Genomic DNA, 27,778 nt, shown 5'->3' with positions numbered 1-27,778 from the left:
AAAATGCGATAAAGAAGAAACAGCTGCAAAGGCCAAGATTAAAAAGGCCCTTTAGAAAGGCAACACAGAAGTTGCAAGAATACATTCTGGAAATGGGATCTGCCTGGGGGCCTGAGCAATTTGTTTTGTTTTCGTTTTTGTTTTGGTGTACCGGGGGCCTCAACTCACCACATTTTTGGTTAATAGTTGAGCTATTTGTTTCTTGAGAATGAATGCTCGGGGGCGAAGTTGTTGCAACCAGAGGTCAAAATGCCCCAACCATGGGTGAGGTGACTAAGTTCACAGCAGCTGATAGCAAGTCTGCAGCTGCCTCACCGAGGAGTATGAACCTCAAAAACTTTTGCCCTGATGGGCAAGTGGATAGGCTGCTTCAAGAAATGGCCAATAAAGCTGGCCTTGATCTCAATATGGAACTACCATAGGATCAGGCAGGATCTGTTGATGCAAGTGTCGCTTCTATGGAACAGGACGAGCCGTCATAGAGACTTGCCTGTCTACGGATCACATGTAATTTAAGGAACTGGTCCTTTCGTTTACCTGCTTCTGAAATATTTTCTATGTCTATGTGGGGAAGTTGGTCTCCAATTACACTAAGAATACCATATGTTACAGAATGCCTCGACGCTATGAATATGCGATGCTTTTTCTTTGGCCATTCTCTACTTTTTAGTACTTTTAAGAAATTCCAGAGAGTTTCCACCTTGACAGATTTTACGGTTTTATATATTATGTTGAAAAGTATGAGGAACAGTTATATTTATCTTTGACCAAGCTAGCATTAGCTGGTTGTACATGAAATATCTTCCTCAAAAATTACATAAAAAATCTAGCACCAAAGTACTACACTATATACTACTTTATACAGAAAAAAAAATGGTACATGAGTGGTATGGAATATTATGCAACCACTAATGCATGTTTTCTAATTACTAGTATTTATTTTTAAAAATATTTGATCATGAAACAAGGAGAATGTACAATTATATGATAATGTAATACATATATACATGCACACACATATATATAAACAGAGACCATACAGAGGGTATAAAAACACGAATAGTTTGTTTGTTAGGAGCTTTGGATGACATTTTTTGCACTTTGTATTCCTGCTAAATTGTTTTATGATAGAAGCAAATGAAAGATTCAATGTTTTGCACCTGGTCATTGTACTATAAGAGAGATTAAAGTTTGAGAAAGTCCATGATGATTGAGGACACCATGGAACTTCTGGAAAAACAAAAGATGAGGAAGAAAATATGGTTGAATTCTATGTACAAACTCATGAGAAGGATGGCTAGGTGAATGAGAATAGTTGTTCACAAAATCTTGGAATGCTAGAATTGAAGGGTACCTCCTGATGCTTCTAATTAATGGACTGTTTATTGAATAATTGAGTGCCTTTTAAGTCCACTGTTAGACTTGTTTACTGTGATTTTACGACCAATGGTAAGAATGACTGTTTACATATTGGGTAATAAGTTTATGACATTCATTATGCCAAGAGAGAGCTGTCCATTATGCCACCTTACCTTCTGCTGCTGCCTAACAAACACTGGGCCTGCTGGGCTGCTCCTCCCTGTGTGGGTCCCTGACTTACCCGATGCCTCTTTCTTTGTAGGTCCAGAGCTCATCCTCCCTTTGTCCTTCTAGGTACAGCTTAAGTCTCTGCCAACCTCCATCCTCATCCCCTTACAAACTAAGAGGGTTCTTTATATACATATTCCAGTCTGTACTGATGGCTTCTTTCTCTGAATATTTACAGCACCAGTTTGCAGATGAATCTCATAATGGACTCATGCTAAGCAAGCTAATCATTATCGTACACGTGAATATATTACTTTGAAAATGTATTAAGTTTTATTGAATGCTTTCCAGGTACCAGGCAGAAAGACTTGAGTTTATAATCTCATCTAAGCAGCACAAAAACTCTGTGAAACCTGTATATTATACCCAGAAGCTGAGGCTCAGAGATACTAGAAAATTTGCTCCAGGCCCAAATGGCTGAGCCTGCAATCCAACCAAGGTCTAACTCCGAGGACTGTACTCCTTAACTGCCACATCATGCTGTTTCAGTTGTACTGTGTGTTTTCTTGCCCTGACTAAATTTTTAAGACTAGGAGGGTGAGGATTTTATTTTATGCTTCCTTTGTAGTCTTTTCAATGCTACATGAGCTGCTATATACACAGTGCTCAATAAATACTTAAAGGAATGCCAAAATGGAGCTGAAGCTAGCTGAAAATAACCAATTACTTCAAAAAGGATTAGATCCTCGACAGATTTCATGGGTGACATATTCATAATGGATTATTTAAAGGTAACAAGGATATTTGTGTTCATCCTTAATCCCTGAGTTGTTTTGCTCAGAACCACTCCTACACAACCCTGTTGTCCAGGAGGACTAAGAACCCATTCCGCTGGGTGGGATTATGGGTTTGACACCCAGTGTGATCTTTCTTTGACTTTTCGCTTCTCTTTTGTTTCCCAGAAAGCACCAGCCTCAAAGGGCCTGTCTTCCTGCTGGAGCTTCTTCCTGTTTGGCCCTCTTCTTGTGCATTTAAAAGAGGTAAGGTACCTGGGGGAGGCAGGCATCTAAGTCTGGCAACGCCAGGTTTTATCAGGAAAATGGAATTAAATAAACTCCCCCCTCCAGGATTTCGATATTGTCGGAATTTCATATTTAATCATTTAACATTTGTAGGCAGCTAGAGAAATACTGTGGTGAGATTGGGACCATGAAATCTACATGGGATCAATTATGCGCACAGGTGGTGGTTGAAATCACCTTCCATTCTGTCGCGGACTGCATTAAAGACATCCCCACGTTGTTAGGTCGATTATACTTTAATAAAAAATAAAAATAAAAAAATCAACACCTCCTGTTGAGGGTGCGAGCTGAGGGGAGGCGCCAGTGGCTGTCCTGCACCTGGCGTGGTCCTTGGGAAAGGCTGCCGGGCTGCAGGAGGCGTGTGGATTAGAGAGCCAGGCGAGGCCGAGCCGCAGGGGGTCAGAGCCTCGGAGCCTCGGTGCTATGTCCCCTCCACCTCTCACCTCCCCGCCCCCCCCCCAGTCACTGATTCCGACAATCAAGGCACAAAGGTAGAAAGTCCCAGGGGGTCTCCGGCCAGGAAGCCACTCATTGTCCTGCTCGAGGTGAGTGAGGAGGGAGGGCTGCCCTTCCCCCTCCTCCCTCCTCGCCACGCTGGCCTTGCTGTCGCAAGTGGGAATGGTGTCAGGCCCCACGCAATCCCTTTTGCAAAGCGGAGCGTGTGTATGTGTGTGCGTGCGGGTGTGCGCGCGCGTGTGTTTGTGTGTGTTGTGTCTGTGGTGTGCGGGGAGGAGGGCTGGGGGTGGGATTTCGTGACGTCGCCGGCTCCGCCTCCGGGGGTATATAAGGGGCGCTTGGCGCGCAACGACCCCGAGCAGCAGCTTTGAAGCCTGAGCGGCCTGAGCTGGGTGCTCTCGAACCAACTCGGTTCAAGTCTGCCTATCCGAAGCCGACCCTAGGCTCCCCGCGCCGGGTAAGCCGGGGCGACACGTGCGTCGGAGGGGACAGCGGGGGGCCGGGCGTGCCGAGGCTTCTCCCGCAGCCGTGGCTTGCAGTAGCATCAGCGCGGCCGTGACCTGTTGCTGGTGAGACCCCGGCCCCGGGTTCGCATCGCCGCCGCAGCCCCAGGCCGTTCCCAGCTTGGGCAGGAGGGTTCAGGGGCCGGGCCGGGTCGGCGCGCCTAGTGCGGGACCCCTTCTCTCCGGTGGGAGAAATTTCGGGCTGCTCCGCAGCCCTTCTCAGGGAGCATCACCAAATCCTTAGATGTCGAAGCCCCGCCTCACTGTTGATGCTCACAGGTCAGCCTAGCGGGCCGGGAGGAAATGGGGGGACATTTGCTTATCGCCCTGGGCCATGGCCACGCAGTTCAGCGGCGTGGGCTTGGTGACGGGGGATGGCATGGGGTCTCTGCTCACTTTTGATCTGCAGCGCAGGTCGGTCCCCCTCCTTCCTGGCGGTCTGGGAACCACACCTATAGAGTGGCTCTGGGGGCGAGCACCGAAGGACCGAGAGCTGGGCTTCTTCCTAGAGTTACCTGCCCCTTCTGGCTTGAGTTCTGTTTGGTTCCTAAGGAGCCACAGCCTAGGGGACAGACCTGTTAATATTACGCTCCATGGTTCCTGAGTTGGGGTCCTGAATAACCATCCCCACACACAAACACGGTTTCTGCGCTAGAGAAAGAAGAGACCTGTAGTGCCCAGCGCCTCCGAGGTGTCCGCGCTCCCTACCCACTCCAGGGGGCTTCCAGGCGCCTTTTCTGAAATTAGTCCTTCCACAAGCCTGGGAGGTATTATTCCTACCTGTGTAGAAAGAAATTGAGGGTAGGGAAGAAGTGACTTGCCTTTGTTTCTTCAGCGGTCTCCTCTCCCCGCCCCCCCTTTAGCGCCTTGGCGGAGTAGGTATTGTAATTCATTCTTGGAGCCCGGGGGTCAATGAGTCCTACTTGAAGAGCTTTTTTGTCTTGTTTTTCACCAGATCCTAGCATCCTCTTCAATTCCAGAATGGTGTGCCAGGCATTTCGCAGATTTGGTCAGAAGCTGTTACGCAGACGGAAACTGGAGCCAGGCATGGCTGACAGTCGCCTGGTCCGATGTTTGAACACTCTGGATCTAGTGGCCCTGGGTGTGGGCAGCACATTAGGTGCAGGCGTGTATGTCCTGGCTGGCGAGGTGGCCAAAGACAAAGCAGGACCATCCATTGTGCTTTGCTTTTTGGTGGCTGCCATGTCTTCGGTGTTGGCTGGGCTGTGCTATGCAGAGTTTGGGGCCCGGGTTCCCCGATCTGGTTCTGCATATCTGTACAGCTATGTCACTGTAGGTGAACTCTGGGCCTTCGCAACTGGCTGGAACCTCATCCTCTCCTATGTCATCGGTGAGATGGTGGGACAGGGAGAAAACCGGGTTAGGAAATGGGGGTGGAATGACGAAGTCATTCACAGGACGTCAACACCCCTAAATGTGTGTGTTTGCTGGGGGCTTGTGGGAGAGGGTTCCAGGCATGGGGAAATAGTTCATTCTGCTTAGCTCTGTCCTGCTTTCCCCACCTGACTTAAAAATAAGACTAGGAGAGAGCAGCAGGGGTTCTCGCGAGCCTGTTCTGGGGGGCGGGAGGAGAGGAGGGAGGAACCTTGACCCGTGTTTGTCCCTCTGCTACACCAGGTACAGCCAGTGTGGCCCGGGCCTGGAGCTCAGCTTTCGACAACCTGATTGGGAACCACATCTCTCATATGCTGCAGGGGAGCAGTGTGGCACTGAACTTTCCCCACATCCTCGCAGAGTACCCAGACTTCTTTGCTTTGGGCCTTGTGCTGTTGCTTACTGGTGAGGCAAGGGATGGGGGGATAGTGATGGGGGCGGGGAGGACGGCCGAGGCCTGGGAAGGGCTTGGTGGAGGTGATCCAGGTGAGCCGCGAAGCAGCAGTCTGCACATAGAGGTGAGAAAAGCACATGGATGAAGACTAAGTCCCAAATGTCTCTCTCCCACAGGACTGCTGGCTCTGGGGGCTAGTGAGTCGGCCCTGGTGACTAAAATGTTCACAGGGGTGAACCTTTTGGTTCTCGTTTTCATCGTCGTCTCTGGGTTCATTAAGGGGGACCTGCACAACTGGAAGCTCACAGAAGAGGACTACAACTTTGCTGTGACTAAATACAATGACACTCACAGGTCAGGGGTTTCCCCTCTCAGGAAATGGAGAGCAGGGGCCCTGCTGAGGGATTCCCGCTGGGATCTGGGAGTGGGTTTGGATGGCAGCCCAGCCCTTGGGGACAGAGGCGGAGACGGCTACACACACCCTCACCTTCTCCACTTCTTGCTTTTCAGCTTGGGCCCCCTGGGCTCAGGAGGATTCATGCCCTTTGGCGTCGAGGGCCTTCTCCGTGGAGCAGCCACCTGTTTCTATGCATTTGTTGGCTTCGACTGTATTGCTACCACTGGTAAGACAATCATTCCATTCTGTTGGGGCCTCAGGTACAGTGTGTGCTCAGGCCGCATGCAGACCGGGGGTGGCGGAGGAGTGAGCCTGCTGCCCCGACTCAGCCTGTCCTTTTTCCTGCAGGGGAAGAGGCCCGCAATCCCCAGCGTTCCATCCCCATGGGCATTGTGATTTCACTGTCCGTCTGCTTTTTGGCGTATTTTGGTGTGTCTTCGGCGCTCACGCTAATGATGCCTTACTACCTGCTTCAGCCCGAGAGCCCCTTGCCTGAGGCATTTCTCTATGTTGGCTGGGCCCCCGCCCGCTACGTTGTGGCCGTTGGCTCCCTCTGTGCTCTTTCTACCAGGTCAGTGTCGATTGTGTGTTCTCCTCCTCTGCTGGCAGAGCCTCGGGTTGCAGCATTTAGGACCAGAAAACACCCTGAAAAGGGTGTGAGCAGAAGAAGGTGGAGAGCGGTCGCGGTCAAGTCATAAACACTGGGGGGGCGTTTTGATTTTCAGCCTCGTGGGCTCCATGTTCCCCATGCCTCGCGTGATCTACGCCATGGCAGAGGATGGCCTCCTGTTCCGTTTCCTTTCCCACATCCACAGTGGCACACGCACCCCCATCGTGGCCACTGTGATCTCGGGCATCATCGCGGGTAAAAACTCATTTCCACCCTTCCTCTAGTTTTGCCAGCTTCCGTAACTTTGCCCATCCCATCTCACTTTTTGTTTTCTGCCCATCAATTTCAGCATTAATGGCATTGCTCTTTGAACTAACTGACCTCGTGGACCTCATGTCAATTGGGACCCTGCTTGCCTACACCCTGGTGTCCCTTTGTGTTCTCATCCTCAGGTGAGACTGACTCCCTCGCGTGCTGTGATTTGGGTTTTATTCTTGGATGTGGAATGACAGGGGTGCGCTTGTCCTCCTCATTCTCCTTGAGGAACATGGATGTGTCTCCTTGCCCACACGAGCCATCTTTAATGGGGATGGGGAAGGTTAAGCATCCTGGGAGGAGATAAGTGTTTCGGGGTTGTTCATAAATACTACCTCTTGCTCTTGTCTCAGGTATCAGCCGGAACGCGAAATCCGCAACGACGACGATGAAGACACGCAGGAGGATAAGAAGAAAAAGGCAGAAAAGCTGACCCTATTGAAACTGCTCTGTCCCCTCGACTCCGACCCCACCCCAATCTCTGGCCGGATTGTGTATGTTTGTTCCTCGCTGCTCGGTGAGCAATGGAGTTTTTCTCTGGGGTGGCTCTGAGGTCAGGGCGATGAGGGAGGAGAGAGAGAGTGTGGCATGTGGCATATGGTGTCTGAGGGAGAACTCACAGAGGGCGACCCTCCCGGGGATGGGGTGCCTAATGTCTTCACATGATCTCAGTTAAGAGTTGGTTTTGATGTTTCTCAACTCTTAAAGCTCTGCTGGTGATCGCCGTTTGCGTGGTGCTGTCGCATTTCTCAATCCCGCTGCTTTCTGGAGAATACGCATGGACTGCGGTGGTCGTGGTGCTCCTGGTGCTCATTACCGGGATCACCGGGATCATCAGTAGGCAGCCACAGAGCTCTACTCCGCTCCACTTTAAGGTAAGTGACCTCTCTTTCCTCCTCCCAACCCATCTTGGGAGAACATAGGCTCTAGATACTTTGTGGTCATGGATATTTTCTAAAAAGACAAGAAACGGAGGAGGAGGAGATAGTGATGTAGACTTCTTCTCTGACCCTCTGAGTTCCTCTCTAGTTCTGTTCCCCAAACTGCATATTCTTCCAGTTTGAGGTTCCCTGCAGGAATGGACGCTGAAATATACACGGTTGGGAGTTGCACTCCCCCTTTCCTGGCCTTAGTGGGTTGGGGATCTCTTTCTAGGTCACCTTATGGTTTGTACAAAAGACTTTGTTTTGTTCCCAGGTACCCGGTTTGCCTTATCTCCCACTCATGAGCATCTTCGTGAATGTTTACCTCATGATGCAGATGACAACTGGCACCTGGGCCCGATTTGGGGTCTGGATGCTGATTGGTAGGTATTCGCTTGGGAAGAGCAGGCCTCTTGGGTATCCTATCCCAACTCCTTTGCCCTTTGGTGTCATGGAGGAGATGCCTGCGCCTTTCCAGGTCACTATTCCACCCCTCACAACTACTTTTCCATAACAGGGTTTGCCATCTACTTCGGCTATGGAATACATCACAGCCAGGAGGAAATGAAGAGTGACCAACCCCCACTCAAGTCTAGGACCCGCGGTGACCTCACCCGTACCGGTACAGATTCAATTTGACGTCATCACACCTGAATGCTGTCTGGTCACCTCTCCACCTCAGCATAATAATGGCGACTTCTCCTGACAGCACAGAAAGCTAGGCCCTCCCATGGGATGTCGGTGGGAGGACACTAATAGAGCTCTGCTCTGTGGAGCAGAGGAGGTGTCATTGGTGTTTCCTGGGTTTTTTTTGTTGTTTTTTGACTTGTTTACTTTTTCATTTTTTTCTGTAGCTTCTTATTGGCTTTAAAAAAATTATTAAAGGAAACTAGAATAAGAAACCGTCTCATTCTTTGCGTGCTAGAGATGATGTGTGGAGCCTGATTTGCAGTGTGGCGAGCTTCAGATAAGTGCTGTTTGTTTGCTCTGGTCACCACAAAAGTATCTGTTGTGCCCCGTGTGTGCTTCCTGTTGTCCCAGGGTTTGGGGGCAGTGTAAGCAGCCATCCCATGTAGTCACACTTAAAGGAGTGATCGTGAGATGCTTTCCCCTCACTGTACTAATGGTTAGATTCTGAACAAGCGGAGAGCCATCTGGGATTTGGGGGGGGTGGTGGCTTCTGATCTCAACGCTGGCGTTGGTCAGGGCCTACACCAAGACAGACCCCGTTGTCTTGTGTTCCACTCCTTCTAGTTGGACCAGTCCCAGACTCCTGCGACTGCCTGAGCAACCGAAACTCTGGCTGGGGTGTTTGGCACTGCTGGGAGAAGTGGACAATGGGGGTTTGGTCAAGGATTGTATATGTGTATAGGTACTGATTGCTGCAGAAGTGGTAAGGCTCAGACCAGGAACTAATTGCTCATCTCTTCAGTCAACAAATGGGTGGAGTTTCCTATAAAAGGCTGGGTGCTGGGTGCTGGGTGCTGGGTGCTGGGTGCTGGGTGCTGGGGTGTGCGAGTGCGAATAAAACAGCCCGTGCTCTCAAAGAGCTCACCACCTAGTGGGAGAAAAGCAGTTGAGCATGAAACCATGATTGGTCCCAGGGCAGCGATAAGTGCTGGGTGCTGCAGAAGCACAAAGGACATGCTCCGTGTCTCAAATCAGTGTTTACGAGGTGGAGTAAGGGGAAGGCTTGGCTGTCAGTAAGTGCCCTAAAACCATGGAAGTGTGAAAAAGCATATTGTACTCGGGGGTGTGGCATACAGTTTAATATGGCTGGAGGGTGGCATGTGGGGTTGTGGAGGATAACTGGCCATGTGAATGGCCTTGTACACCCCACCGGGGAATGCAAAGGAGGAAGGAAGAGTTGCTGAAGGATTTGAAGCAAGAGGGGCGGCTGGATTTGTTAGTCTGGCTGCGACAGCGGAGGGTGATTTGGAAGGCAGTGGGTGAAGCTAGAGCACCGAGCTAATCCCTACCATTTATTATTATATGCCAGATACTGTGCAATCTCACCGAATCTGTGCAAAAACCCTACAAAGTAGATGTTATAATTAGTTTTTACAGATGAGGGGGAACAGGTTTTGGGTAAGAAGTTCTCCCCAAGTCCTATAATTTGGAATGGTTAGGGCCAGGATGCAAACCCTGTTTTGTATGCATGCAGCTTGTGCTCTAACCACTGTCAAAATTGTCAGTAGTCATCAACATAGGAGGTCATTGCAGTCATTTGGGTAAAGTATTTCAGGGTTTTGGGTCACTAGGATGTAGGAGGTAAGAAACAAATGATGACTTAGATTTCTGAGTGAAATTTCTGGATGAGTGATCAAATAACCCAGACAGAGAAGGGAAAGAGCATGTCTGGTGAAAGATGAATTCAGTCCTACATGTGCTGACTTTAAACACATGAGTTATAGCTTCATAATAGGTGAAAGATAATCACCAATGGAAACTTGGAGCTGGCTACAGTTAGTTTCTGGAGTCATCCACTCAGGATATACCTATGAATAGAAGCTATTTGTGGGGCTAAAGACTGCCTTGGGGCAAATAAATTTGTAGAACAAATTATATAATTTATTTTATATACGAAAATCTCTTAAAATCAGAAAGAGTTGAGAATACCTGATAGAAAAATGAGTAAAGGATGTAGTTTTCAGAAAAAGAATATAAAGCATTAACAAGTATAAGAAATACACTACATGTGTTAAAGAAATGCGAATCAAAAGGACTATTGGATCTCACTTCTTAATTTACAGATTGGCCAGACAAATTTCAATGGCTCGTTGGCAGAAGTGAGGATAAACGGGCGGTCTTATGCATGATGGGGATAGACATTCTTGAAACTTTTGTGGAGGGTAATTTGATGATGCAAGAATTAAACACATTACTTTTGATCTAAATTACACTTAGATATATTAATATTTACTGCAACAATATTTATAGTTATGTAAAGGGGCATCAGCAAGAAACTAGTTAGATCTCAGTTTACAATACATTCATTTAGTGGAGGAAGACTTAACAGCCACTAGAAAAATGAAATAGACATGTGCCAAAAGATGATACGGAAAGATTTCCAAGGTGCACTTTTAAGTAAAAACAAACTGAAACGGAACCAAAACTCAAGGTGCAGAACATTCTTGTGAAAGAATGCGAGGATGTATTCGTACAGAATATTTTTTTCTGGAAAAATAGACGAAAATCTGTTAACCTTTGGTTTCTCTTGTATTTTTTCAGTTTTTTTTTGCAGAGTACAAACATTACTTTCTCATTCCTTTTATATTTGTCATAGTAAAAGATTGGGGAAACTCTAATGCTTAAGGGAGAGGTTGAAGACTCAGTACAAGAGATGAAGGGATGACAGAACACTGTTCATTGGTTTTGTCAGTAGATAATTGATCATTTCAAGAGCAGTTTCTGGTCGATGGTGGGGGTGCAGGCCTTTTTGCAGTGAGTCTAGTGAAGGGCAGGAGCAGGGTGAGGAAGCGGACTTGGGGGCATAGGCCAGCACTTGAGGACGACAGCTAAAGGAGCCAAGGGATGGGTGTTTTTTTTTTTTAATGGGCAATCATATTTATATGCTAGAAGACTGTCAGTGGACTATTAACCATTTCTGAAGAAGGGAATAGTTCTGTGATTTTGTTTTCTAGCCTTTTTTTTCATTCAGGGCAGCTTTTGTTTAGCTTAAACACACTTATTTTTAAAAGGAAACATTTTACTTAATATCATGAATGGGAGACAGTATTTTCCTAATATGCATTAAAAGAAATATCCGATATTAAAAAATGTTTGGCTGTGACCCACCTCAAGTAATCGTATATATCACACTTTGGAAACACTTAGGCAGTTAATACTGTGGGTAATCTCTAGGATGCAATGCTTGAAGATAAGAGTAGAAAATTGCTTTAAGTGTGGTCTAATCTTAATCAACTCAAGAGTCAGAGATAAGGTTGGCTCAAACAAGTGCAAAGACAGAAAATAGGAAATAAGTATGCTAAGAGCAGAGTGCATGAAGTGCTGTGATTCCACAGGGAGTTCTGGGGAGTCTTCACGGAGGTCGAGCCTTTCAAGCCGGGGCCTAAAGGACAGGTAAAATGTGTAATGTCACAGGTGGGGGTGAGTGTTTCAGGAGTGGGGAATTGTGCACAAAGGCAAGAAGGTGGGAAAGTTCATAATTCAGTTTGCCTAGAGCCTAGGATCTGGAGGGCTTGAAGTGGGAAAATGAGGCAGGAGAGGGAGATTCCAGTCATATACCTGAAGGTCACTAATCCGAGGGCCTGAAGTATGGGGATGAGAGTGTTGCGTGTGAAGTGGGGAGAGTGGTTCTGTGATTCGGGTCAATGTATTAAACCTCAGCTACTCAGTCATGTGGCTGTACCCCAGCTCTTGCCAGAACGTCCACCTCTGAAGTCACGAATTCCAGCATCGAGTTCTCTGTTCACAACTTTTCAAGCTTTCTCCCCTTGCTCACTTGCTTTAATAATCCCACTGCAAAAAGTCTTTGACCTCATGAATCTTCCAATTCCTTCTCCCCGCTCCCACACACTTATCAGTTTCCTCCGGTCTTTGCTTGCTCTTTTTCCCCACTTTGATTCCTGAATCTGTCACCATTATCTCTCTGGGAAATGCTCTTACCTCCCTGGGCAGTTCTGCTGAGTACCACCCCCTTTCACTGTGAGGGGTCCAGACACGGCCATTCTTTGACCATGTAGTTCAGGGTCAGACAACCAAGTTGGTTTAAGAATCACCAGCCTGTGCCAGACCCTCAGCACTGCTTGGGGACCCTTGGTCACCTGCTCCCTGAAACAACTGTCTCCTAACCTTATTCACATTCTTCAGATCTCTCCCTCCTACTCTGCTGTTGACTTTTCTGGTATTGCGAAGACATGTGCCCATCAGATAAAAACTCCATCTTCCTGTGGATTTTTAAAAATGAAAATAGCTTCTCCACCCCCATGATAAAAGTGTTCGTTGTAGGAAATTGAAAAACTGAAAAATGTAAAGAGAAAAGAAAAGATTCTTCCAAATCCTACTACTCAAAGATAAACATCGATAACATTTTGGGAAATACTCTTCCAGACATTTTTGTTCAAGAATACATACAATTTAACATAATTGTATACCTTCTGAATAAACTTTCTTTTTACACTTTGCATATTAGTTTGTCCCTATAGCCTCTTCAGTCTCTCCTCATCCATACCGAGGTGACAAGAGTTTTTAGTCACTCAAATTTGTATAATTACACTTAAAAGTATTTATTTAAATTAGTTCAATAATACCTTTTTGAGCAGTTGTTAAAAACCCCCTCAGTGGTAGGATATAGACATTTCCCTAGTTTTATACTTTCAAGATTGTTTTCACAGGAAGGTTATTTATCCACTATATGGAACTAATGTGTCCTAATTTTATAACTAGTCCACATTTAACCAGGTGAACGTTTAAGTGATTTACAGTGCTTCAATGAACATTTCTCAACTTTATTTTTACAAAATTTTCTAGTTCCTTTAGGAAAATTCCCAGAAAAGGAATTGTTGGGTAAGAGGGTACACACATTTATGATTGTTACGTATTATACCAAACTGCTCTCCAGAAAGTTTTCTATAATTTGTACTACGAAGAGTGTATAAGAGCGCCTGTTTTGTTTACCTTGCCGATCTGAGGTTTTGTTAATCTTTTTAACCTTTGCCAATCTGATAAATGAAAAAAAAATTACCTTGATGTAATTTGCATTTCTTTGTTAACTGGTGAAGTTGAATATCTTTTCATGTATTTATTGGCTATTTACGTTTCTTGTGTAAATTGTCCGATCATGTCCTTTGCAGATTTATTTGCTAGGGTATTTGCTTTTTCCTTTTAATTTAAAAGCTCCTTTTATGTTAGATATCTTAACTCTATCCATTACATATGTTGAAAAGATCTTTTTCTAGTTTGTAGGTTTATCTTTCAACCTGGCTTATAGTGCCACTCAGATTTTAATTTTTGTGTTATAAAACATCATTATTTTTCCTTTTTATTTTGGCTTGAATTTATTTTGATATATGAAGTGAGACAGGGATCTAGTTTTAATCTTTAAAGTGGCTATCCATCTGAATAAGTCTTTTCTCCACTGATGCTATATACATTTGGGTCTGTTTCTAGAGTCAATTTTGTTCCATTTGTTTGCACTATTACCGTACAATTTTCTTTATATTATTTTTAATATCTGGTAGAACAAGCCCTTCTCCCGCACTCCATTATTACTTTTGTTTTTAGAATTTTCCTGACTATAATTGCATATTTTTTCTGAAAATGTTTTTCTTCTTTTAACAAGGTGTAATGCTACCTTATTAACTAATTTGCATTCTTAGTTGCTTATTCTCTTTTAATTCATTCTATTAATGAGAGTCTTAATAAGCGCTCATTAGAGTCCAAGCTGTTCACCTGCCTTATGTACTCTCTATTTCACCATTTCTGCATTAATTTGTTAAAGGGTAGGAGCAGAGAGTTTACAGTTTATGCTAGGATCGGGGAAGATAACTCCAGCTCGTCCAGTGCTGTGTAATGGCATTTTAGTACTCAGTCTTGCATATCCTTCTCAACGTGCACCTGCTTCTTTTATTACCATCTTTCATCTTCTCTCTCTCTTTGACTTTTTTTGTTGGTCTCTTTTAATTCTTAGCTGTAAATACCTAGCGAGGTCTTCTAGACCAAAACCAAAAACATTGGAGATACCCATACAACATAGGTTTTTCATCCTTTGTACATATTTTCCTGTATTCACTGACTTTCAGCTCAGCAGCTCTGACTTGGGAGTCATATTTACAATCAGGGTTAATCAGTAGAGTCATTTGATTCCTCTCTATTTTATATAATCCCAGGTAATATAATATCCATTCTACTACAGTTACTGATTGCTAAGACCTCTCAGATGCCTGTGAAAAGGACCACTCTAGGCTTTTGCAAGCTGAGGTCTAATTGTTGCCCTGTTCGTTTATCTGTTTGTCCATGAACAAAGAAGTTATGGTAGAGTCAGAGGCTAAGGTGGGATGATGGAAGTTGGGAGCCCTGAGCTTGCCACTTAGGAAATGGAGAATAATGGAAACGAACATGTTAGATGTCTAGTATGTGCCAGCCGCTGTTCTCGATGCTTTATGTACATGATTCCATTGAAACAGAGGTCGTGTTTACTCCCATTTTACAGATGAGGAAATTGAAGTGCTGAGATTTAAGTAGCTAGCACCAGCTCACACAGTATGTGGTGCAGGAGGACTCAGTCAACTGTGGGATACTCTACCAGTCTTTACCACTTCTTTCCCTAATTTAGCGATCTAGGACTGAAATGAATACCAAATTGCAGGATGCAAAAGAAGAGGAGTTAATAGCAGTTACTAATGAAAACCTTTTTCTGTTTTCCTTTATTTTTTCACTGTACTATGTGATCTAGATAATAGAAAATTTTGAAGAGGGAAAATAAATTATTTTTAGAAACCGCATCATTTCCATGATAGTGACTGACTCTGAGACTTGGGGTGAGGAGGGAACTCAGTTTCCAGAACTGAGGTCACAATCTTCAGTCTATTAGCCAGCTCCACATCTGGCTTGACTGAGGTGCACTAGGCTTAAAGGGAATGGGTTATGTGAGGGAAGAAGTGGGAGGCTTATTAATGTTTTGATTTTGGGTTGCTGCCCAAATTTGGAGGCATCATGCCATGAATGGAGATTTCAGTAAAGGGCAACTCCTTGGGTGCAGGCGTCACCCACAGATTTGTTCGGAGATGAGTGGGATGCCCACCCTTACTGTGAGTGCTGGGGAGTCATTGGGTAGTGTTCAACTTCTGGTATTTCTCACTATTGCACTCTAGAATAGCCAGCGGAAGATACTTTACCATCCTAACTCCGTTTTTGCCCTCCCTCCATATCTCCATCCTCCTCGCCTGCCCTTTCTATGGAGGGCCTGCTCCCCTTTCCCATAATCTGGCCATCTGCACTCTGGCCTCAGTGATGTAGGAAGCGCCACACTCCCTTACTCTCAGTGACATCCCACCCTGCCTCTCGGAACTGCAGCCCCAGTACTTGAGGCCTCGTCCACGCCTCAAGGTTTAGGTTCTGAGTCAGAGGGTAAAGGCCAAGTGGGCGTGGCCTTTGACGTCACTGTGGGGAGGAGCTTCCCCAGCGTTCGGTCTCGTCGACGGACTCTGCAGTTTGTGGGGAGCAAAGCGATATTGGCAGGTCTCGGCCGAGGTGAGCGGTTTAGTAGGTAAAAAGGGCCAGAGGAGGGTCAGTTACGGGTTAGCTGGGTGGTTTAAAACTAGCAAGGAGGTGTGGCCATGTCCATTGAGTCTACTCTTTAGGGTGGCCTTGAGGTAATGATTGATTTTGAACTATGGAGCTCTCTGAGGTGAAGGAAGATGGTGGGCAAAGATGGGTGTTTCTTGACTTGGATGAAATGGGGAGAGCGGTTTGGGGCCACTGAAAGCGGGACAGAGTGGTTTTGGTAACGGAGGGCCTAGATTCCGTCGAAGCCCGACGGTTGCTGACCTTTCGGGGCAGGGAGATGAGGCGCTAGCTGGGCCTGCTAGGCCCTGGGGTGGGGGAGGTGAAGACGGTGACTGATTGGACGTTGGGCGGAAGTGGGCAGGTATTTTGAACCAATTAGGAGGAGGAAGTGAGCACCAGCCAGACCAATCACAGGAGACCCTGAGCCCAGTTTCCGCATTGCTGGGCAGATAATGGCCGAAAAGGATTTGGGATGAAAATTTCCTGCGGCCCTGGCTTCCTGGCTTCCGGTGCTCGCCCGCCTGGCCCCGCCCCTCACTAACTACTTTTTTTGGGTTTTTAAAAATTTAATCGACATTCTTTCCCTTTGAATAATTAGTAACTGGGAAATTTGACGGGAAAGAACTTTTTTGAGGAATTGGAGGGTAAAGGACAAACTATTAAAATATTTTCTTATTTCATAGGCTTGAACCAGAGATTTAAAAATGGACGATGATAATTTTCATTTCATGGACTTCAAAGGTATATAGCAAAATGTCAAACTACTGCCTTATCTAAGATCTTCTAAATGTATTTTGTTTCTGAATTTTTATCTCTTTGGAGTATCCATAGGTCCAAGTTTTCTCAGTAATGTGGCAGAAAAACAATGTAGATTGTAAGACACTGGAACTTTTTTACAAGGTAGTGTAGGGATATAGAATTACAATTCATAGCTTGTTTTTTCAGGATTTTTACAGCATGTAAAATAACACTGGTTTAATCTTAAATAGAAATCTACTGTATCAAAAGTACATTAAGAAATTACTGCAAGATCCAGAAGTGCCTTTCTATAATTATCAGTGGAAAAAAAATCATATCCTGTGTAGTTTTAGATTTAAGTGCATTTTATTATCTTAATTCTTTTACAAATTGGTAATCCACATAGGGTTTTTATGGGAATTCTTAAAAAACATAGGCAGTTTGATTGACCAGAACACCGGATTCCTTATCCGCATCAAATATAGAAGAATTTTTTTTCTTTTTTCTGGAGACATGATTAGACCTGTAATACATTCACATTCATGCAATACTACAACATGTAACCAGGCTGGCTACAATTCTATGATTTAAAAAAGTTTAGCTTGATATTTTGTTAATGCTTATCATTTTAAAACAAAAACAAAGTCCACTAGCACCTACCTTAAGTTTTAATTTAGGATATAGTATCTTAAATATGTAAGTATGGAATGGGGATTTTGAGTTTTAAGTGTATGTTATTAGACATTGTGCTTATATAACTATTTGAAGCACACAGACAGGTATAGAGGATAATATAATGAACACCTGTATACCTATCACTAAATTTTGTTGAATCTTAACAGTTTGCCATGTTTCAGCTATTTCATATTTCAAAGAACTAAAAGATTACGTGCGCTGTTCTTTTATCTTTTAAAATTTTACATAAATTGTATCATTTCATATGATTTTTTTCCCCTGTCTTTTTTTTGTTCAGCATTATCTTTTTGGGTATTTACCCATATGGATATTTTAGTTCTAGTTCATTTCTTTGATTAGTACTATTACATCAAATATAAGTGTACCACAATTTATTCAGTCTCTTATTGGATGTATGAGTGTTTCAAATATTTGCTATTGCAAATAATAACACAGTAATGAACATTGTTTTGGAGAGTTTAGTGGGAGCTTTTCAAACATTTTTGACTACCATCTATGGCAAGGAAATATATTTTACCTGACATCCTAGCAAGTACACACTATGTCAGAAGTTTAATGAAACAGTTTTACCCTTATTACATGCAGTACCCTCCAGTATTTTCTATTCTATGCTTTTCCATTGAAAAATGCTAGTTATAACCACTATATTGATTTATTTCTTGAGCACTAGTGGCTGAGGCTCTAGGGCAGTGCTGTCCAATTGAAACATAGTGCAAACATATATACAGTGCAAGACATACTGTATATTTTCTAGTAGGCACATTAAAAAAAGGTTAAACAGATGGAATTAATTTTAACGATATAAGTTATTTAGCTTGATATATCCAGAATATTAACGTTTCATCATGTAATCGGTATAAAGTTTGTTAATGAGATTTTTTTTTTGGTACAAAATTTAAAGTCTGGTATGCATTTTATACTTCAAGCATATCTCATTTTGGACTTGCCACATTTCCAGTACTCAACGGTCAGATGTGGCCAGTGGCTGCCCTTCAGTGGCAGTGCTGTTCTAGGATGTACATTTAGGTGAACTGCTGAATGTGGTGCTGCCAGGTCAAGAGTGGTAAGCATTTTTAGCTCTATAAATATAGTTATAAAGTTGCTTTTGGATAATGTAAAGTACTTGTAACTATTTTTACTCCCCCTCTCTTTCTCTTTTCCCTATACACTTGCTAATATTTGGTATTTTCAGACTTAAAATATTTTGCAGGTATGAAGGGTGTTGTTTTTTAATTAACATTTTATTGTGGAATAATTTTATATATACAGAAACATTGCAAAGATAGTGCAGAGTTCCCATATATCCCTTGGCCAGTTTTGTTTTCCCTAATGTTATTATCTTATGTGAGTCTTCTTTTCATTTGCATTCCCTGATAACTAGTGAAGTTGGATGTATTTTTTTTAGGTTATGGCCATTCGAGTTTTTTCTTTGTAAGCATCACCTTTAATCAGGTTTTATAAAAATGGACCACAAAAGCCCACACAATGACACTAGCTCATATTCTCCATAGGGAGAATTGACATAACATTCATATTTTTGTACCAATGACTCCAATCAGTTTTATGACCAAGAAGGAATAGAAATGGATCTATGTTATGCCCATTGGGGCTAAATAAGTGTAACTCCTTTCCTGCATGTCAGCTCTTCAACTTTTTGAAGATACTTTCATCTCCTTGGAAGTCTCTTCAGATTAAGCATTCATAGTTTGTTCATTCATTCCTCATGGTACATGGTTTCTAATCCCCTCATCATTTTGTGTGCCGTTCTCTGAACGTGCTCTATTCTTTTCGTGTTATTCCTTAAAGTGGGGTACCCAAACAGAATACAGTTCTCTAGATTTGGTGCGATCAGCACAAAATAGTCTTTCTCTTTAGATTTAGGAGGGATCATCATTATCTTTAGATACTAATGTAGCTAGGATTGAACTTTATCTATTTTTGAAAGGAGGTTGAGGCAGTCACACCATACTGATGACTCATTTTGATCATTTTGCTCCTAAAAGAACCTCAGTATTTTTTAATACATGCTGCTATAAAGCTACTTCTTGCTTCTTGCATGTTAGTACAGTTAGTTTTGAATACTTAAATGTAGGCCTAAGGTTTTTTCCTTACATTCATCTCATCGGTGCAACTGGAGATTTAATTTTTGTTCCTTATTATTTCATCCCTCTTATTTGCATGTTCTCTCTCTCTATGTATATATATATATACATATATATATATATATATATGTATATGTATATACACACACATATATATACACACATATATGTGTGTATATATATACATACACACACACACACACACACACACATAATCTGCCTCTGCCTCTCAGCCTCTTCATCCAAGTCATTGATAAAATTGTTAAATAGGACGGGGCCAAGGACAAACTATTAGGCTATGTCATTAAAAACCTCACTCCAATCCATTTGGCAGCGTGTTTGGGGTATGCTTGTTCAACCTGCCTGGTTTGCTCTTGTCTCCAAAGTCTGGTAAGTGTCTTGTTCTATTTGTGGCTTTTCCCTTACATTTAGAACTTCTGGTTTGTGCATTTGATGAACTCTTAAGGCTTGCTCTCTGTATATACGCTCTGTTACCAGCTCTCCTGTTCATCCCCCAGCTTTATTGAGATAAAATTGACATATAACATTGTATAAGTTTGAAATGTACAATGTAGTGTATCTGTATGTGTACACACACACATACACACGCATATATGTATAGCAAAATGATTGCCTTAGAAATGTTCGTTAACACATCTATCACCTCACATAGTTACAGTTTTTTTTTTGGAGAGGGGGAGGATGAGGAAAATGGGTGAAGATGGTCAAAGGGGACAAATTTTCTGTTCACCTTTGAGGCTGCCTTGTTCATGTTGAAAAAAATTTGATACCACACTGTGCTAGCCTGCTCCTGACCTACAGTCTCTGGGGATTACAGCTCTACAGTACTTTTTTTTCTTTCGCTCCCTTCCCCTCCCACTCTTCTTTCCTTTTTCTTTTCTTTTCCCTTCTTTTTTAGAAATCCACTTTAGTGAGGTATAAGTCACCTATATAATAAAAGTCACACATTACAAGTGTGCAGGTTGATAATTTTTTTGGCACATGTAACCCATATAACCACCATTCCAATCAAGAAACAGAACATTCTCATCTCAGAAAATGCCGTCATGCCCCTTTGTAGTGAATCTACCCACCCCCCACCTTTTACCCCGGGCAGCCACTGTTCTGATTTCTATCACTGCAGATTAGTTTGTAAATGAAATCATAGAGTATGTATTCTTTATTTTTCTATGGTTTCTTTTACTAAGTGTAATTATTTTGAGATTCATCCATATGGTTGCATATATGAGTAGTTAATTCCTTTTTATTGCTTAATAACATTCCACTGAATGAATATATCACAGTTTATCCATTTATCAGTTGATGGACATTTTTGGCTATAATGAATAAAGCTGCTGTGAATACTTATGTATACATTTTTTTAAATGACTTAGGTTTTCATTTCTCTTGGGGGAAATACCTAGGAGTGGATTTGCTGAGATGTAAAGTGCCTTTGTAACCAGGTTTCAATAGATTGTCTAGAGTATTTCCTTCCTGGAGGACAGGTTTTGAAAAGCACAAATTCTTAATTTAAGAAACAATGGCAGCTGGGCTGGAGGGTTTCCTAGAACTGTCCTGCCTAATTCAGAAAAAAGTTTCTCTTGGCAAGCACCAGCACCACCCATAATAGAAGGTGACTTAACATGGGAATAGCAGAAAGTTGAGTGGTGTTAAAGGATTTTGTACCAAGACAATTTAGCCCAGTTTTCCTTCTCAGCATTAGGGGTATTTCTTCTTAACAAATGGTACCTACTTATCAAGCTTTGTAGCTCCCTTTCCTATGGTTCATTTGGAGACAGTTCTCCTTTTTCTAGATTTCTAACATCTTTGTATTTGCTATTATATAAATATCCTTATGGTCTATTAAAATATCCAAGTTTATACTTTAAAAAAGTCTATGATGATGGTTAGGGAGGTAGATATTAACTAATTTGTTTTATTAAATATTCAGAAGTCAGTCAGAATATATACTCTAGACTAGCCCTTACAGTAGAAATGTAATATGACCTACAAATGTAATTTAAAAATAATTTCTAGCAGCCAAATTTAAAAAGTAAAGAGAAACAGGTGTAATTATTTTTAATAGTAATAATTTTAAGTCTATATTTTAGCCTCACATATCAAAAATATTATTTCAACATGTAATCAGTATATGAAAGTACTGAGATATTTTACATTCATTTTCTTAATACAAAATTTTTGAAATCCGGTATGTATTTTACAATTATAGTGCATCTCAATTTGGTCTAACCCATTTCAAGTGCTTAATAGCTACATGTGGTGGCCCATCAATCAATCAATCAATCAATCAATTAATTAATTTTGGCTGCCAATTTAGACTGCAGATCTAGACTAAAAGCTTTAGTAGGAAAATTCACTCAAGATAATACACTTACATTGAATCTCGGAGGACTTTATTTAGAAGCCTCCATGAACTACTTTTTCCCCTTCCTTTAAATGCCACAATTGGATCCCTAGATTAGGAATAGCACAGTTATTAGGAAGTGTCCCAAGAGAGGGCCACACAGTTCAAAATCATGAGCATAATTTTATATGGCCTGTGCAGAAATCTTACTGAGATACTTGGCGGGTTCACCTGGTATGCACATATTAGGTAGAAATAATACAATTTATGAACTGAAGAGGTGGAGTAAGTTAAGAATTTAACATTCATAGTATGTCATACAATACGTTTCAGGCTCTGGCCTCTGTGTACATTTCTAAGGTGTTTCCTGTAACTTTTCTTTACCCTTTTCCCCAGTCGAACATAACCACTTATGTTTATTTGAACCCACTGTGCTTTTCCATGCCTCTGTGCTTCCCCCTCTGGTATGTTGCCTGGCAAATTTCCAACTCATCCTCAAGACCCACCTCAAATAGCACCTCAGTGAAGCCCGTCCTGCCATCCCTATATCTCAATTCTCAGATGAGCAGAGTTACAGTCCTTCCTTTATATTTCTGTAGCATCTTGTATTCACAGTACATATTGTAAATTTTTTAATTTTAATTTCCCCTAATAGAGTGATCTGCTTGATGGCATAGACTCCTTTATTTATCTTTGTATTTCTAGTGAGATGCCCAGTATCTGCCTGATACCAGGCATTTAATAAATGTTTGTTGAAGTAGGTTTGAAAAGGTGGAATGTAGACACCAGCCAGAACAGAGAGAGTGCAATTGTCTTGAACTCTGTTCATGCTGTGCTACCAGTAGCTTTGATCTTGGGTAAGTTAATTAACTTTTCTATGCTTTATTTTAATCAACTGTAAAATGAGAGTGTTAGTAGAATTTTAAGGTGACTTATAACTCTAAAATTTAAATTGGTAGATAGGTGTGTGTTCACATATATCTTGTGTGGAAATGACTGTTAAGCTCTTCAAAGGAGGGAAGAGCTTATTTACATTGTATCTTTGAGGCCTAGCAAAATACTTTATTATCATTAAATGTTTATTAGAGGAATGAAAGAAAGAACTCTTGTCTATTTTATTCATACTGCCCACATAATAGCAACACTATCACCAGGGATAACCCTATATGTTTCTGAGTATGATTTGGAAATGCACATGAACTCAGATAAAGCTTTCCTGGATTCTCATATTACCATCAGAAACAAATCATAGGATGCCTAATTGTTTATGACAATTTGCTTAGCAATCTTCTGAATAACTAGTGCATTCTATTAGGAATGAAAAGGCTAAAGGTACCTTGTGTGGAAAATTAGCCTTCTTTCTTTTGATTTCATTAAACTTTTGACCTCTTTTGCAACCAAATTTTATTTGCTATGTATTGTGTGTAGTTTTTAGTAGTAAAGAAATAAGAAACCTCAAAGATCTTTGAGTCAGCTTAGACTTCTTTCTTCTTCTAAGTACCTCTTTGCTAAGAGTTCCTAAATGTACTTAGTCTAGCTAATCCACTTCAGCTTTAATCTAACTGCGTCACAGTCTATCTACTGTATTCCCAATCTTCCCACACATTGTTTCTGGTCAGATTTAAATACGAGTCTACTGGGCAAGTGTCTTGGATAAGTCCTTCTTCCAATACCTAGTACATTGTTAACATTCAGTAAACGGAAATTAATTAAAGTCATTTAAATAGATAGAAATAGCCTTTGGAATCCATGATACTAAAACAAAACAGGTCTTAGCAGAATAGAATATTCTTAGTCCAGAACAGCAGGGCTCAGCTTCAAAGGGTAACAGATTGTAATGAGAATAAAAGAATAATATATACAGATCATTTTTTTGCCTCTTTGGATTAGGTTTTTACCCAAAATTATCTGTTATATACAGATATTTTATAAAGTAGATGCTTAGGGACAAGATTGGATGAATTGGCAAATTGATTTTCGTTACGGGCCTCGCCTTTCCAGGAGTGTGGAAGATATAAAATACCTAGATTCATTGCAACATTCACACAATGTGTATTTGGTTCAGAACACTGAGTTGTGGCTCTTTTGAGACATTCCCTTGACTGATGTAGTTTGTTCAGTGTCAGTACGGTTTTATTCTTTAGTCTCTAAAGTTTAGTTCTGAATGAGACTGGATATGTTTGTTTCCTCACCAGAATCAAGCTGAAAATGTATTTTGGTTAGGCTGATCTTGTCAGCTCTTCCCTTTTGATCCTCTCCTAATTTCCCTCCAGAACTTTACATAAATTTATCTCCTGATGAGCCAAAGCTTAGGTTTGCTCCAGTCCCTGAGCCAGCTCTATCTAGGGCAGAAACCAGTATTGTAGAGTAGAGTAGAGATTGGTTTGGGATGAAGTCGTTCTGGTTATCAGGCTTGAGATTTCAGATGCTAGGGGCGTACTTTAGGTACCTGTTGAGCTTTGGAGCTGTATCATTTCTGCTTGTCACGATTTTTGTGGCGTTGGACTGCTCTGCATCCTTTCCTAGTTGCCTTTCAGGTCCAAGGGTGCTGCTTAGAACTGTGCATTGCTGTGAATAGTTCTCTTGGAACTGTGGTGTATGCAGTTCCATCTGACTTCTGCATTATGCCTCGCTGCTTGGATTCTCTTGTACCCTATCCAGTTTTGTCGGTTGGGATCTCCTAGAACAGTGCATGAGAAAAATGATCATCTCTCTGACCTTAGATAGAAAATATGATTTACCGTGTGATTTCAGTCTGTGACTAAACCTGTTTGCCATGAATTTGCCCTTTTGAGGCTGCTTGGATAATTCAAAGCGGCCTCTTCTGGAATAGTTTTTCTTAGCCCACAATCAGAATTATAGCAAAGCACTCCGCTTCTTCTCTCCTCGCTGTTTTTCAGTTGTCTCAGAGTCCTGGCTTGTCACTTGTTCCAGGCTCTTACTGACAGAACTAGTATAGTGGAAAGTATAGGATTTCAAGTGAGAAAACCTGAGTTCAGGTGCCAGCTTTTGCTCCTTTCTCTTTGTGTCACCTTTAAGAAGTCACTATGCTTTGTAAATCTCAGTTTCCACATTTTACAAAAATATCTCCCTTACAGATTAGGTTGATGATTAAATGAGAATGCATATGAAAAACTTGGAGGCTATAAAGCAGTATGAAAATATTAATTTTATTGTCAGTTTTGGTTCTTTCCTCACAAAGGAAGTTGCAGATAATCATTGTGACTGGGACCAAAATCTCGAATTGACCCTGGTAAGTCTTTGAGCTGCTTTGGCTTTTGAATGACTGGTCGAGCTGATGGAGGTCACAGACTTGGCAGGACTGTTGATAATTTTTTTCCATGTTGTAGCAGAAGCTCCCTTCCTCAAGGACAGGGAAAAATGTTTATTTTCTATTAAACTGTGCCTACGATGCTGTCTACCCAATCAGAATTAATGAGTACTGATTAACAAAGCCATCTCAGTAGTGTGGCCACTCCAGTTTTAACAGGATGAATCTCATTGAAATTATATTGACTGAAATCATGTTGTAAATCACAGTTTATTTCAGTAGCCAGGAAGATAATTTAATCATTTTCTTTCAAAATGTACAGTCTTGCTCAATATAACCTTAATACAGCATGTTGTCTTTGAATCTCAGGAATAGGCTGTATTTATAGAAGATCTTTCATGAGCTTCTGCCAGAAGCAGGTCTCTTTCATAGGATAACTCAGCCATTCAGCTCTGCTGTCTCTGCTACTTACCCGGTTTTGCTGACTGCATTTTACCCTAAAGACCTACAGTGCTGTCATTGCCTCAGCTTATGTCAATCAAATTGCTCAACTGAATGACACTGAAAATATGTTTTGAAAGGACCAGAATTATTTTGACAATGAATTACATAAAACATTAAGTGAATATTCACAAATCAAAATTAATGTCTTCACACAGTCTCATATACTGTGTGACTAGAAGTTATAATTGTTATCCTATGAAAATATTTTTGGATTTTTTTAAAAGAAGGAACTCAAATTAAAAATTTATATTGTTTTTTTCAAAAACAAATTTAAGAAATCTTTTAAATATTTGGATTTTTAAAAACATCAGTTTCAAAACTCTCCTTATTTTTAAATTGAGGTATAATCGACATATGACATTAGATTAGTCTCAAGTGTTCAACATAATGATTTGATATTTGTATATATTGCAAATGATCACCACAGTAAGTCTAGTTACCATCTGTCACCACATGTAGTTACAAAGGGTTTTTTCCTTGTAATGAGAACTTTTAACATCTACTCTCTTAACAACTTTCAAATATGCAATACAGTTGACTATAGTTGCCATTTTGTATGTTACATCCCCATGAATTATTTATTTTATTGCTGGAAGTTTGTACCTTTGACTGCCTTCACCTGTTTTGCCCATACCCTAGCCCCTCCCCCGCCACCTCTACCCCAAACCAATATGTATGTACAAGCTTGGTGTGTGTTTGCTTGTTTTTAGGTTCCACATATAAGTGAGATCATATGTTATTTGTCTTTCTGACTTAGCATAATGCCTTCAAGATCTCTCCATGTTGTCACAAATGGCAAGATTTCATTATTTTTTATGCTTGAATAATATTTTATTATATATTTACCACTTAAAAAAATAAACTTATTGAGGTGACATTGGTTAGCACATAAGTTTCAAGTGTACATTTCTTTAATATGTCATGTATATATTGCATTGTGTGCTCACCACCCAAAGTATAGTCTCCTTTTGTCATATATTTGGCCCCCTTGACCATCTTTATCCTTCCCCACCCACCTTCCCCTCTGGGAACCACTATATTGTTGTCTGTGTCTATGAGTTTGTTAGTTTTATTGGTTGCTTTCTGTTTTACGTCCCACATGCGAGTGAAGTCATGGTTCTTGTCCTTTTCCATCTTATTTTGCTTTACATGATACTCTTAAGATCCATCCACATTGTCTCAAATGGCAGAATTCCATCCTTTATTGTGGCTGAGTAGTGTTCCATTGTATTTATGTACCACGTCCTTATCCATCAATGGACACTTAGGTTATTTCTATATCTTGGCTACAGTGAGTAATGCTGCAGTGAACACAGGGGTGCCTATATCTTTAGGAATAAATATTTTCAATTTTTGAGGGTAAATACCCTGGAGACGGATTGCTGGATCATATGGTAGCTCTATTCTTCATTTTTTGAGGAACCTCACACTATTTCCCATAGTGACTGCACCGATTGACATCCCCATCAGCAGTGTATAAGGATTCTTTTTTCACTACATACTCTCTAACACTGTTTAGAAAATGGTGACATCCTTTGTACAGATTGAGTAACTGGCTAATGTTATCACGAATTGGGCAAGTCATTTTTTTCTCACAAAGGTCAGATCTTTAGAGACAGGGTAAGTTAGCTATGTCTGTCTAATGCTTGAAACTATTAATAAGTATTTGTTTTACAGGGCACATATCTAAGTCTTCAGAATTTCTATATTTTCTAATTTTGAAGACATTAATTTCTATTTTGTAGTTTTAAGATTACATTGCAATTTGTGAAGTCAATGTTTTTTACTTACTGAGAATGAGAATAATGACTGTTATAGACAAGTAATTCCCAGGGAATATAACTTTTATTTGAAAATTGTACCTTTAACTAAAAGAAACTTTTCCTCCAGTTTGTTTTTACTCTAGTGATCATTCAAGTTTCTTCGTGCTATATTCATTTGACCAAAATCTAGCGATAGAGTTAAAAACGATTTGCTACTTTTAGCCAGTGGTGACAGTTCACGGAATTTTATCATCCATTGTTATTTCAGAAATTATCGAAAACCTCATTGTGAGTGATGATTCACCTAACATGCCTGAGGCAATTGATAGACTCTTCATGGACATAGAAAATATCAACAGGGAATCTATGGCTGAAATACAGGATGCTCAGGTTGGTATAAAAATAATTTTGTTTGATAAGTTTTGATAATTGATCATCTTAATTAATATATAAGTAAATGAGCTTCATGATTAACCATTGCTAAATT

The 27,778-nt window shown here is 41.5% G+C and overlaps 2 protein-coding genes across 2 annotated transcripts in view; both read left to right on the top strand.

Moving 5' to 3' along the window:
• Positions 1-4,534: 4,534 nt before the first annotated feature.
• SLC7A3 (solute carrier family 7 member 3) lies at positions 4,535-8,400 on the top strand. The gene is made up of 11 exons (XM_016132610.2): positions 4,535-4,919; positions 5,207-5,368; positions 5,534-5,711; positions 5,868-5,980; positions 6,103-6,325; positions 6,480-6,619; positions 6,714-6,816; positions 7,033-7,196; positions 7,388-7,554; positions 7,877-7,985; positions 8,120-8,400. Exons 1-11 carry the CDS (start codon positions 4,550-4,552, stop codon positions 8,239-8,241), a joined length of 1,851 nt encoding a protein of 616 aa, XP_015988096.1. The 5' UTR covers positions 4,535-4,549; the 3' UTR covers positions 8,242-8,400.
• Positions 8,401-16,549: 8,149 nt separating this feature from the next.
• Positions 16,550-27,778, top strand: part of TEX11 (testis expressed 11) — a 143,160-nt gene continuing 131,931 nt past the window's right edge. The window contains exons 1-2 of the mRNA XM_016132609.1: positions 16,550-16,593; positions 27,560-27,681. Coding sequence (XP_015988095.1) covers positions 16,557-16,593; positions 27,560-27,681 — 159 coding nt within the window. The 5' untranslated portion in view covers positions 16,550-16,556. The remainder of the gene's footprint in view (positions 16,594-27,559; positions 27,682-27,778) is intronic.

This window comes from Rousettus aegyptiacus, unplaced genomic scaffold (assembly GCF_014176215.1).
Source record: "Rousettus aegyptiacus isolate mRouAeg1 unplaced genomic scaffold, mRouAeg1.p scaffold_m13_p_9, whole genome shotgun sequence".
Lineage (NCBI taxonomy): Eukaryota > Metazoa > Chordata > Mammalia > Chiroptera > Pteropodidae > Rousettus > Rousettus aegyptiacus.
This window is presented reverse-complemented; position numbering and strand designations above follow the sequence as displayed.